The sequence below is a fragment of the Plectropomus leopardus genome, chromosome 1 (assembly GCF_026936395.1).
Source record: "Plectropomus leopardus strain MGB_pleo_1.0 chromosome 1, ASM2693639v1, whole genome shotgun sequence".
Taxonomy (NCBI): Eukaryota; Metazoa; Chordata; class Actinopteri; order Perciformes; family Serranidae; genus Plectropomus; species Plectropomus leopardus.
Window position 1 is genome coordinate 43,038,404 of NC_142176.1, and position 14,549 is coordinate 43,052,952.

The 14,549-nt window shown below is 39.6% G+C and overlaps 1 protein-coding gene across 1 annotated transcript in view; it reads left to right on the plus strand.

Annotated features, from left to right (window-relative positions):
• Positions 1 to 830: 830 nt before the first annotated feature.
• tmc3 (transmembrane channel like 3) overlaps positions 831 to 14,549 on the plus strand; it is a 49,873-nt gene continuing 36,154 nt past the window's right edge. Inside the window, exons 1-3 of the mRNA XM_088081478.1 lie at positions 831 to 1,035; positions 4,323 to 4,472; positions 8,388 to 8,463. Coding sequence (XP_087937604.1) covers positions 914 to 1,035; positions 4,323 to 4,472; positions 8,388 to 8,463 — 348 coding nt within the window. The 5' untranslated portion in view covers positions 831 to 913. The remainder of the gene's footprint in view (positions 1,036 to 4,322; positions 4,473 to 8,387; positions 8,464 to 14,549) is intronic.

The following is a 14,549-nucleotide window of genomic DNA, read 5'->3' on the forward strand; positions in this document are numbered from 1 at the left end:
GGCGAGACATCAAAATTGTATGCTGCGCCACGGGAAAAACGCAAATGTTTTGGGCTGACCTTTAAATCCTTTAAATCATGAAGGGGTTAGGATTGGACACACCAAATTTGAAGTTGATCGGGTTAATCCTGTAGGACAAATTTGCAAAATTCCAAGGCCTGAAATCGCCAATAATCAGCACAAAATTCAAAATGGCTGACTTCCTTTCGGGTTTGGGGTTGAGTCCAAGAGGCTTTTTTGTGCATCTGGGCATGAAATATAAGTGTACCAATTTTTGTAAATGTAGGTTAAACTGGCCATTGGGGCTACACGTTAGGTGACACTGTGGAGCCATGTTGCAATGCCGGTTTCCGAAACCACCAAAACACAAAATTTTTTGCCAGGCTGGACGAGCATACCTCTTTTCATGAGTTTCTGGGCATATTTAGACCTCCAAAGATGCGAGTCATTGGGGAGTAAAATAATAATTCCTTGCATTCCAAGAGGGTCCTTCCACTGTTACATACGTATTGTGTACATGTTTCAACCAGTAACTTTGCCAGTGACCTAATGATATTTTGTTATTTTCTTTATTTTCTTTTTTTGTTTTTCATAGAATCATACTAATCAACTTGTTTTTTCTCCCTGTAAAACCCAACAATCCACTTGGTGTTGCACTTTGGTGTTGTCCCTTTAAGCAGGCAGAGTGGCAGTGATTGGCCTGATGTCTGTGTGTGTGTGTTTCAGTCTATCCTGCTGTAGTGTGAGATTCTCCATTGGAGCTCCAGAGCAGCAGGTAGCTCCATTACGCACACACACACACACACACACACACACACACACAAGTCCAGTCCAGGCTGAGTAGCGTACAGTGTCTGCACACACACTGATTTCCTGACCACAGTTGTGCACACACACTGTGAGCAGAGACAGCATGAGCACAGTGTCTGAACCTTTGGTTGGCAACAGCAGGTCTCTGTCTGCAGCCAAGAGACACAAAAGTATCAGGAAGAACTCCAGAAGGATTTATTCAGCCTACCAGGACCACCAGCAGGGGTGAGTCTGCTCACTCTCTTTCATTTGATCAGGAAAGCCTTTCTGCTTTTCTCTGTCTGTCTCACTCCCTCTCTCACTCTCTCTGTCTGTCAGTCTCTTTTAGCATTTAACGACATCCTTTAGGTTACACAATTAGTCATTTACTCAATCTAATTATTGGGTAAAACTACAAAGACTTTGCTGTGTGCTCAGTTACCACCGACTGCCTTCCCTGAACATTCTTACCCTTTTGGTCTTGTTAGTGAATCATACATGAAAGAATTTGACTCAGTTTGATAAATATATGAGTCACTTCTGAATTTAATGTTTGCTTTAAAAATGGACATGAAGGAATACAAAGCTTTTGCATGGACACAGTTGAAGTAGTAGAGCGTAATCAGTGCATCACTCAGCCATTTGGTTATATTTTGATAATAATTTGGTGATAATGTGGTTCATTTGCTATCCAGTGAGTGTAAAAATTGTATGGAAATGGAAATGTTTGGAACCAGCTGTGAATTTAGTTTTACCTGCATGGAAAAGTCCTCTTTCATTGTGGTGATAAAAAATATGGAATACTACAGGAGTTATCATTTATGTAATTTCTTTGAATATGTCACTTTAATCATCCTGCCTCTTAAATGTAATTATCGTTCTCTCCTCTCATTTACTGAGATATTTAAAAATACCATGTCAGATTAATTCTACACAAAGGTCACTGAAGCAGCTGTCTTCTTTTACAAACACGCGTGTTACAAATATATAACAAAATACAGACAATACAATCGAAGAAGTGCAACAAACCTACAAGGCCAAAGTATTCTATGACTTAAGCAGCACAATATTTATTATACCCCCAAGAAGATGCATAAGGTGAAAGGTTTGATGACACTTTTTAGGCTGCCAGATAGAACCAGCCGGTTATATTGAACCTTGCATGTCAGCATTTCCATGTCTAGCTCAGAGAGGTTTCTCCTTTTGGCTGTAGTCCCCCTCTTCATGTCAGATTTGCCCAGTTTGCACATTTGCATAAACTGACAGTATTTCAGCAACTGCTTGGGCAATTTGGACATTATCTGGATGGTTTTGGAGGTTATTGAGGATGAATCCATTTCTGATTTTTTCAGAAAAGCAGTTGATTTTTTTTTTAAAACTTTAATTTATACATAATAAAGGATACTGAATTGACTGGATTAGACAGGTAACTTTATTTTATGTTTCTGCAATACTTGAAAAAACAGATCAGTTGGAAATTGTACAATATTTATTAACACATGAATAGAACAATGCAGAAAGTATACATGTGAATTCACAGACCACCAAGCTGAGTTGATGTACATAAATAAGTAAGAATGGCAAGTGTTATGGCAAATGAATGAATGAACGAATGGTTTTATTTTAGTGTTATGCCACCCAGTGGCCCATCCCCCATGGGATTATATGACGCCTTTACAACAAAGAAAACAATAGTCCACAGTACAGTTTTCATCAAAAATAGCTTCCAGTATCGCTGACCAAAAATCATAATTACAGCTGAACAACAAATTCAAAATTCTATTCGGAAAAATAATATTTTAAAAATTCTTATTAATAATAATAACAATAACAATAATAATGAAATACATAGGCAAATAAAAATACCCAAATACACATAATACACCTACTGGAAAAATGCTCCCTTTCTCATGTTCCAGGCTTTCTCTAAATGAGTTGCTATCTTAAATGTCTCTTTTTCAAACTGGTTGGTTGTTGTGAGTCATCAATATTTATCAAATCTATTTCAGTCTCTGTATTACTAAACAATTCATCACAAATCTTTTGATAAAAAATGACAATACAGAACAAAGTGATACTCATTTTCCATTTCTTTAAGGTCACACATTGGGCAAATTTAACTTTATTCTTCCAATACTCCATGCTTACCAGTTTCAGTATGAAGTTGCAGTATACCTGCTCTAATCTGAGCACAAAATGATCTTTTTTTCTTTGACAAATTATACAGGACATTATTTTTAGTGGAATATTCATATATAATTTCATGGTGGGTACGTAGCTATGGTTTACTCCAAATCTCATCTGCCCAGTTATGTTAAACCTCATGAAACTCCATCTCCTTTAATGTTATAGCACCAAGTAATATTCAACAGGTGGGACACATGTCCTGAAACAGTTTTTTTTTTTACAAACAAAATTATACCCAAAATGATCAGAGCACCTCCTATTCCGCCACACTGTCAGAAACGATGAAAAGATGACATGAGCTCAACAGTATGTTTCTCTCTCTGTCTCAGTCTTGACTTTCTGTTAACCTAAAGGTTTTCCATCCACCACACTCTAGTTGAGCCAATCAGGGATCCGCTCTGTAGCTGAAAACTTCAGCAGCCAATCAGGGGCTGCTTTATAATTGATGATATAGCATGTAGGCCACTGCTTTCAAAACAGTAATGGGGCTCAGGAAGCAGTAAGTGCTAACTTTGGCATGGGCAAGTAACCACAGCTGACTGGATCTGGCCGAAGCTTGATTTACTAACTGACTTTGTTGCTGATGAGAAGATGTTTCCCGGTACAAATACAATGTATATTGCTGTTTGGCCACTGATGGCTGATGGAGGAGCAGATACGAAAGACTGGAAAGCTGGGGATCACCTCCATGCATATCAGTGTTAACAATGCTTCAAACAGACAACAAGGACGCTGCCAGCTGGTATTCAGCAGTCCAGAGGCAGCTGCTGCTGAGTGAGAAATGGTGAAATAACATTATGCTGGCAACCCCAGTATATCACAAAAAAATTAGGATTTATGTTGTCATGTGGTACAGCTGCTGGTTTAAAACATACATTTTGAATTTGTAAATATCAGTAATGGATTCAACATCCTCAAAATTGCCAGTTATACAAATTACCCGACATATGCAAGTTAGCATCCTTTCTTCATCTTGGAGACCCATACTATACATTAAAAACATAAAAATTAAAACGTTGGGCGAGCTGGCTTGTTTACTGCCATCAGCACACTGGTCATGTGATCGCAGTCACTCAAAATATGTGGGATATGTACAAATTTGGGTCATTACTTTTTATGAGAAAACATACAAACAGCATGAGTAATTTATACACAAATATACTTTGTGGCTGAAGTATTCCTTTAATAATGTTTTATTTTGTGAAATTTAAGTGAAACATAAGATTAGTCCCCTCCTTGCCCATTATGTTTTCATACCATCCCTTAAATGCCATTTTTCATGTTTAATTTTGTCACAATGCTAACAGAGTGAAGCCTCTTTCATTGTGCCCCTGTGTGCTCTCCAGTAGCTCCTCAGATGATGAAGACAAAGAGGATGAGCGGGTGGACAGCAACGACCCAGAGGAGATGTTCCAGAACATTCAGTACCAGAAGGAGATCATCGCCAACATTCGGACCAGACCCTGGCCAATGAGACGAAAGCTCAAAGTTCTAAAGTAAAGTACCCCAAAGTGTGATTGGTCCCCTCTGTATCTGCGGAGTGATAGTTCACTCCTCCCCCCCCTTTGCTCTGATACACACCCATAAACACACACAAATGCACACTCTCTATTTGCTACTTTTCTTAATAGAAGTGCTTGAAAATAAATATGTCACTGAACTGAAAATAAGTGTGCTGAAACCTGATGTGGTTGATGACTGTGCATCCTGCTGATATCCTGAAACATCCAGAGATCAACAAGGCCCTTTGAACACATGACTTAAAGACACAGAGACTAACTGCTGCTTGTCTAAATCATCTCTGTGTTCTTGTGGGATGAGTGGATAAGACAAAAGCATCACTTACTCTTGAAGCAACTCTGTTTCCTAAAAATGTATTCTTTACTTTAAAAGATTTGCCAAAACATCTTGGAGGAAAAGCATTAGCCCTGTGTATTATGTTCCTTGATGCTTTCAGTGCATCATTTGTCAACTCTGTGACCAGGGTGTCATGGTCCTGTTCAGTGTCCAGCAATCCACAGACTTTTTGCATAAGGGTACTTTCACACCTGGATTGTTGTTCCTAAACAGGGAGCGTTTCCCCACTTGGCCCGGTTTGTTTGGGCATGTGTGAACACTGCAATCGCTCTATATCTGCCATTTTTGTCAAAATTTAGTTATTCATATTTTCTTATTCTGTGACAACTTTTTAACATTATGTAAGGTGTGAAGTTATATTCATTTTTGGACTTTTTATTTAGAAAACAAAAAGGTAGGTATTATTGCTATTTGGAATGCAAGACTTTGAAGCTCAATGTATCAAAACCGCTCATGACACAGATAGAACTGTATGATTCCAAGGTGGCAAAATGTGTTCATTAGGTGAGTTTCCATTTCAGTTTTGAGCAAAACTTAAGCGATATTTTTGAAATGTTGATGAAACACAATTGCGAGATGACGACGTTTCCACTGAGTGATGTTCTGTGACTTCTCCTCTGGTGATAACATTCCAAGAAGCATGGTGATGGATATTCAAAACATTATCAGCTTTATTTCTATTGCAGCCACCACACTAGCAGTCATTATTTCCAATCTAAGGCCACGTTGGTGTGTCATGCGAGCGATAATGGAAAGGCAAGCCCCTTATACGTCGGAGCGGCCACGTATGAGAGATTTCTGGGAGGTGATAGTCCACGATTTCACAGAGGAATTGTGGATTCAAAGCTGCCGGATGATCTGCTCAACTTTTCAATAGTAAGGCTCCTGCTGCATCACGCCCGAGGGAGCCATAGCATCATGTGACCTATACAAGCCAAAAAAGTGCTTCCATTGCAGTTTTGCAACATATGGCTTTTTTCAATTGCCTGAAATACCACCTCATGCGAGAATGAAGCCTTGTGAACAGTTTTCTTTCTTTTCTGAGCCAACTGGATGGCGCTATTGTTTAAAAAAAAAAAGAAAAGAAAAAAGGTCAAGCAACGGCAATTGTATGTGCTTTCAACTCTTTGTTGAACAAAGAGTGCCACCTAGTAGACTCAGAAAAGAAAGAAAATGGTTCATGAGGCTTCATTTGACCATCAGTAATATTTATATATACAGTTTCAATTTGTGCCATTTTAGGGTTAATGGAAACCTGGCCATTATATTCATAGAAAATATGATCTTGGCTGCACTTTGTTTCTCTCAAAATGTATTTGCTGTTGCAGATTAGATTGCTAATTTTTCTGAGATGTATTCTGTGAATGTTTGTGCAGCATTTGAACTAAACAGAATTTTTGGATTTTTTTTCCATTTTCTTTTTTTTTTTTTTATTACTGCTACATGAGCATGCTCATGTAAATTCACAACTGCTGTTTTTCTGTCATTTCCAGATGCCACATGCACCTTGTAGGGGTCCTCATTTATAAGAAGGTCATCCACAAGTGTGATCAGACACAAAATTGCGAAGGCTCTAGCATGGGTCTTAATGTAATTAGAGCAGAAGAGGATAGATTTATTGGCCTTTTTTTCAACAAAGTTTAAAAAACGAAATTTATTTGTAATTTAATTTTAATCAGGAGGTAGAGAACAGGCTGAGCTGGGAGATAGAGAGCTCCTGAGATGTGCTGAGTGTGTGCCGTGATAACAGGTTTTATATGGGCACTGTGTTATTACTGCAGAGGTTTTATTACCATCATCAGGGATAGGATGCAAGTCTGCGTTTTTACACCCTCTAAAATCAGTGCCTGAATGTCTGTGATTGCTCCTGCTGCAAAAACACCTTATATTTCACAGCGCAAATCTGTGATTTTGACTGAGATTTGAGTGTTGACACAAACTTCACCCCTCGACCTAACAAAATATGGGTTACACAATTGTAAAAATTACTGTCGCTTTCGAGTATGTAAAGTGCATGCTGATTGCCTATGGATTTATTCACGGCGAATTACCCTCTGATATTGTTCCCAGTGCTGGTTTGATGATGGACTATATAAGTAAAAAGCATTTTAGACCAGTTACTTTACTGGGACCAGCCTGCTGTGACTGTTGTTTGATGTTGCTGGGTTTTTATGAGTCAAATATGTTATTTGTTATAAGCCGAGTTCAACACAGTCAGCACGATATTGTATCCATGGGAAAGATACTAAATGCCAAATTGCCCTGATGGTGTGTGTGTCTGTGTGTGCGTGTTCGTGTGTTTAATTGAGTAGCAGTTGGCAACTTGTATGGTAGCCCATGCCACTAGGGTGTGAATCTGTGTGTGAATGGGTAAATGTAACTCATAGAGTGAAAGCAGGTCCATTTACCATATCCATTTTAAAATACACAAATGCTTATTTGGTCGACAATTGCTTTACACCACAGAACAAACATACACTGGTCATAAAATTAAAAAAATAGAGCTACATAGAAATACTCTACTGGAATAAATGTGTTCCTTCCTTTATATCCTCAGCTACAACAGCTATCTTTACATGATGCACAATATAACATTTCCACCTCACTTTTACCTGTACCATATAATAAGATTCATTAGGCTAGGGCGGTATGTAATATTTCATACTATCATACCTCCATGAAATTTCATAGGGCTGTACGGTATGTGACGGTTTAAGTGAGTGGTGCTAACACCCAACCCCACCCCTGTCGGTGAGTGCACTATTTACTTTCAGCTTTTCAACCTAATAAATACACAATAGAAACCCACAAAATGTTAATATAAGTAATATTCTCACACCTATTTTCCTTATTAAACAGAGAAATACAACTGTACACCTTTTGAAATAAAACTCACCAAAATCGTTTTGGTCACTCTTGTTGGTAATCTAGTTAGTAAGTCCATTGCTCCAACAATCACTAGCTCCGGTTTGGTCGAAATAAATCATTAATTCCCTAAGTTAGATGCAAAAGACATACCTTTATTCCCCCAGTCTCTCTCTGCCTGCCAGCCACCGGCTGTTTACAGTCCTGTAACACCACTAGGTGTCGCTGTGTCTTTAAGCTCAGTTGTTGGTTTCACCTGTAGAGACCAAAGACTGAGCTCTGGTGGTGGGTGCTATGCGCCACATACAGTGAGTTTAATAGAAAGATGAGTGCCTGTATTCATGACTGCATAAAAAAACATATTGATATCCTGATCTACTGTAATACCGCCTGAGTTTACAATTCATGGTCTTAAATAGTAAAACAGCCCAAATGATGACTGACAAGAATGAGAGAGTTGTTGGAGCCAGCATTCACGGTCACACTAAGGTTCCCCTGATATTGAGCTCATTTATTTTCATCTCTATCAGGACACCTCCAACTCTGAACTCCTTATCATTCATTTTTTATTACTGTTTATAACAATAATTGGGTAGTATTGGAAGTGTACAAGTACACACACTGTAAATATTTGAGGAAAGTACACAAAAAGTGCAGTGTGTGAGTAAATGTGTGTCTGTGTTTCCCAGGCATGCCAGAGAGATTGTTCTGAAGTACGAGGGCCGCCTGACCAGAACCAGAGGCTACCAGACTGCAGGAGCTGATGTATGTACACACCCATCATTTACTATCATTTACTTTCACGTAAAGTTTTGTAAAAAATGACAGTTTGTAGTCCACTATTACAATATTCTCTTGTACAATGTTGCCTGTATTTACCTTCAAGGGTTCTTTGTGTATGAAGAAATGAAACAACCAAAGTGACTTTTACCACGCTGACCAACCAATTTTTCTTATGTTCTCAAAGGTCCCTTTTTGGTGTTCTCATTGAGCATGGTGGTTTGGTCCCATCAGGGTACAACATGAAATTAACCCATCTTTTCTAAATCTCCAGCAGCCACAGAGACAGATAAATTTAAATAAGGACTTATGTGTTTATGTACCATGTTGCAAAGATAGATCTGAACAGATATGGGCTCTCATTCATTACAGTACAAAACAGGGCCTTAAAGAGGTGTACGCCTTAACTAAAGAATGTGTTCACCTGTAGGGAAACTCTGGCCCTTGTGTACGAACATTCGGAGACAGGGGGAAACTGGTGACACAGATGGTTAGGTGATGAATTGAAGCCAGACTGTAAAAAATAAAGGTGAGAGGCATCATTTGGGCAGCTCTGGCTCAGGAGGTAGAGTGGGTCGTCCACAAAGCGGAAGGTTGGTAAACTGATCCCCGTTTTGGGCAAGATTGCCACTGATGGCTTTTCCATCAGTGTGTGAGTGTGTATAAATGTTTAAAAATGGAATAGCAGGGCTAATGGCATCTTGTATGGTAGTCTCGGCCACCAGTGTATGTGTGTTTGTGTGTGTGTGTGTGTGTATGTGTGTGTGTGAATGGTTAAATGTGACTCATAGTGTAAAAGCGCTTTGAGTGGTCAGCATGACCAGAAAAGCATTATACAGCATTATATAAATAATGATGTCTCTCATGCATTTGATTTCACTTCATATCACATGCTACTTTAGATCCATGGTATCATTAACATTCAGTCCAGAAGTAATATCTGTGCAAGTGTGCCATAAATCCATAGGCACATTTCAGTTGTAAAAATATTTTAAGGCAACTAAAATCTCACATTAGACAACACTCATATTTTTCATCAGCACTGTGTCACCATCAAAACCTTCCTTCCTCCCGGAGCACAGGGCAGAGAGCCAGACTGTGTGCTGCTGACACTCATGGTCAGCTGTGGAGCGCACTGCTGTTTATGAAATGCGCAATTCAGACAGCATTATAGAATTACAGAACAGAGCGTCAATGATTTTTAATAATGTCTTCTAATTCTGTTCATTTATCACAAAGAACGAGTTTAGTTTTCAGATAGTTTTTGTGTGAACACGACTGTGCACACACAGAGTGCACTGGGGACATCACCATAGCTGACACACACACACACACACACACACACACACACACACACACACACACACAACTTTAGCACCTGCGCATATGGACTGTGTAAATTGACAAAGTCTGGAAGTAAAGCCAAGGATGGCTTTCACACAATTATAAGGCTTTATATCCCTGCGGAGTTCTTATCAAAATGCAGGCCATGATCGCTGTAACAAACTTAAACTAGAGTTACCACCATACAGTTATTTGCTTCTGTGCACCAGTTCAGTTGCACTTATAGTTTACATCCATGTCTGTGAAAACATGAATGCTTCACACACATCTCCCCCTGGTAGCACAGATCTACAGAATCAGTACAGTTTCAAGGTGGACACCCAAGATTATCCTGACTTATGATGTTGAAAAAAGCTAGAAAAGTGTTTTTTTGTATTTCATTATGATGTCACAATGAGGTTTTTGACCTTAGACCACCAAAATCTAATCAGTTCATCCTTGAGTCCAAGTGAATATTTGTGAAGAAAAGAAATTCCCTCAAGGTGTTCTTGAGATATCTTGTTAATAAGGATGGGACGAATGGACCAGCCCATTCTCATTCCAAACTTATATGATACCGTCACTCTGACAATGCTTTTGGTATGACACCATCATGCCAAAAGCTACCATTTTCATCCACCTGAAATGCAGCTGGAAGGCATCACATGAGAATGCAGCCGGTCACGGTGTTATTGTATGCTGGCAGAAGGCCGGACAGCACCCTGCTCAACTGCATGATACACGTCAGGTTGCAATGCTGCCTTTAGCAACATGATATAAGGAGCTGGAGGGCTGGTGGGAGGGGAATTCATGAGCTTCTTTGCATTGACTGCTAATGGTTGAATGTGGGCGTGTAGAGGGCAGGATATGAGGCTGAACAATGTGCTGACAGTTCCAAGTTGATTTGAGATATTTCAAACAACATTGTGCATAGGCAGGTTTATGCACTGTTTAATAATCAAAATATTTTTTGCCGCGGCCCATTGTCGGTTTTGACAACAAGTACACTTTTAGCATGAATCCTACGCACTGTTTTACAAATGAGAGCCCAGATTTTCTCCACAACACACAAAGACTGGTGCTGCAGGAATGTGAAGTTAAAAACAATGAAGATGGTTCGGGCTGGCTGACTTGTTATCTCCCAGTTTGTCACTTTGGGCAGTTTCAGTGAAATTTGTACAGCCATATATTAATGGTAAATGGATTGTATTTGTATAGTGCTTGTCTAGTCTAATTGACCACTGAAAGCGCTTTCACTCTACATTGTCACATTCACACACTGGTGGCCGAGGTAGAGGACGACTCGCTTTACCTCTGAGCCACAGCCACACCAGCCATCTACATTGATTGTGCCTGACTGTATGCTAAGAGGAGCTTCTTTGTGTTACTCCATTGCACTGCAGTAACTTCACCATCAGAGCCAGAATAATAAAACATTAGACTTTCTCTGTGCATGTAGCTGAGTTCTGATTTTAGGCTTCTCTCCACCTGTGAGCAGAACATGCACATGTTAACTTTGATACTTTTCTATGTCTCAGTGCTATCAGTGCTGCACTCCAGACAGATGGAGAGAAAGCAAATGATGCAGCCGTAGCACAGCAGCATGAGTGGATTTATGGCCTGTTGTTATAGCTCAATGTAATTAAAATGTTCAGGCTGCTCGGGCCCCATTAGAATAAATTGACTTTTAGTGAGCAGTCAGATGATGAGTTATTCATTTTACAGTCTGGTCCCCAGTTAATTGAAAATCAGAATTATTGGTCCCACTACCCTTATCTTGATTAATAATCATCATCTGGGGATTTTATTCCTCATCCCATCATAAGATATGAGGAGCTTCACAGTCAGTTTCAGTTCTTATGTGGATAATATGGATTGAAAATTATGCAAAATAAATGAGACGTGTGTTTAGAAGGTTTTTCAGAAATTTAATAACACATAATTTTTTGCACCATCATAAAAATCTGATTAACCAAACGCACTCATTTCAAAAACAACCAACAGGCCAGTTTACACAATAATGATGCAGCTCTAATACCATAGCAACAACATTCTGCACAATATAAAGGATTTGTGGTTTACTGTTTGCATGTTCAACATTCAAACTTGGCCCCTCTTCCACAACTCAACCAGACTGAGGGAGTGGCATTAACAAGAACCAAGCAATGAATCAGAGAAACAAAACATTATTTTCCTAATTGTTTCATGGTGGATCCATTCGAAAACATGAATAAACACACCCAGACCTTGGCACATTCCTGCAGGAAGATGCTGCTGCATGGCAGGATTTTGTGTGAATTCAGCTAAAGTGCATGCACACACACAGACCTGCAGCTTGCACCCGCAGAGCAGAGGAGAGAGATGGAGACAACAGTATAACCTGCTTGCTGTGTTTCAATAAAGCTACTTGTAGCTGAGGGCTGACATCCTGAACACACCAAAATAAGTGATGCAGACGTGGTAAGTCCACTGACATATAATAACACCATGACGGCATTTGTTTGGCCGTATTCTCAGCCAGCCCATTCTCTCCAAACGCCAAAAGGCACCTTCCACATCCAACCGGAATGCAGTTCAACAGCGTCAGATGAGAACACGCTATAGTTATTATAATATTATACACTGGTGGACAGGCAGATAGCACCAGGCTATGCCACATGCTATGTACACAGGCAGCGTCACTTGAGAGCACTGCTGAAAGAAACCGCTTGCATGCTCATAACACGCTGAAGGACAGCATCAGGTAATAATGATGCTAGTAACCACGAAATATAGGGAGTACAAGCACGCTTATAGGGGGGATGAGCGGGGAGGTGGATGGATCCCACAAACAACTGACTTTTGTGTGAGAGTCCCGAGTTTGCCACCCATGTTGTTTTTTTTGACACGACCACAGCCTGACAGTGGGTCATTCGTGATGATTACTTTTTTGTGATTCTTTATATTGTTTTTAGAATATCTTGCATAGTATGCCTTTGATATTGGAAGGGTATTTAGGGTCATATAATTACATTAAGTATTGATAACATTCTCTAAAATGTGAACATCTCCCACTTAACAAGACACTGTGTACACTTATGCCCTGAATGCATCTAAAAATAACAACAGCACTGACAAGACTGGAATATCATTTGTCAGGGTTAAAATCCTTCATGGGGTTTTGTCGTTCATGACTGTTCCTTGCATTTTTCTTGGTCCCATTGTTCTCAGAAAGAGAGAGAGAGAGAGAGAGAGAGAGAGAGAGAGAGAGAAGTGATTTTTAAAGTAACTTTATTCCATCGATTTTTCAAAAAGCCATTTCTACAAATACAAACACCTTCATATCACAGGCAACTAAATAATTAAATTCTTAAAACAAACTTTCGAAAAATACAATACTTTTAACTTTGGAGAAAAAACATATTGATTTTCTTTTATGGAGCACAGCTCAACACCATAAGCCCATATTCACCTCCATTTTCTGTGTAATAATTAAAATCAAACATTATTCTTGCTTTCACAACCCTTGCAAACATTACCTTTACATCGGTTTTTATTGATTCACCAAACTTCCTCCTCTTGCTTACAGACACAGCCATCTTTTTTTGCCCCGATAAAATTCATGAGTTTACATTTGTATTTGAAAGACTTATTTTAGTGAAGAATTCACATTTGCTTGGGTCAAACCTCTCCTAAATTCCAAAAAACACCTCCGACATCATGAACAATTGTACCAGATGCTTACCCAATGAAACATTGTTTCTTTGTCAGGACAAAAAGGACATTCATCACTCACACCTTAATTATCTACAGAAGGAAGCCATTTACTGCTAGTATCCCATGTAAAACTTTCCGCTGTAAGTCAGCTACCCTCTTTGTTAATGGCGGCTTATTTAAACCCCTCCAAGCAGACTTGACAGCATCTTCAAATCACAGATGACCTTGCGAAGGTGTGTCAACTTAATTGTGTAGTTTGCTCTTATTTAGACATTTAAACCTTAATTTTATCCTGTATGTATTACAGAACCAGTACAGTTATCAAAACAGTGAAGAATTGTGTGCTTCATAATGTGCCATTCACAACAGGAGTCAGCTCTGGACTACAGGCAGGCCAGTCTAGTAACTGTATTCTTTTACCATGAAGGCACGCTGTTGTAACGCATGCAGAACATTGCTCGGCCTTGTCCTGGAGGAATAAGCAGGGACCTTTCAGCCATTATGGTGCCTTCACAGATGTGCATGTCCAGCCCGTTCTCAGTGGTCAAATACTGCTGATTTGTAAGTCAAAAGCCACCTTCAGCATCCGCTTGAAGCATTGCTGGATGGCATCAGCTGAGAACGTGGCTGCACAGAACTGATCACGGTGTTATCTGCCAGCGGTATGACATGTGGATGGGCGGCATCACTCTGCAAGATGGCATTTAAATGCTGTCAGTAACAGCATAATATGAGGAGCACAATGGCTTTTATAGGGTGGGCTGGTTGGTGGGTTAAACAAACTCTGGACTTTCATGTGGGGGTCCTGTGTTTGCTTCCTGTCTGAAAGTCAAGGTTTTTTTTCTACACCTTACCATGTGCCTCCTTTGCCTAATCCTAACCATGCTAGCATGTGCGTTTGTTGTCGTTCTGGCATTGGTCACCATGTGCCTTTGTTATCTAAAAAAAAACCACATGCAGCATCATCCCACCATGTGCATTTATTAACATCACAGTAGTGCCATCCCAGAACATATTATACCATTTCTCACTAAACCGGTAGACATAGCAAA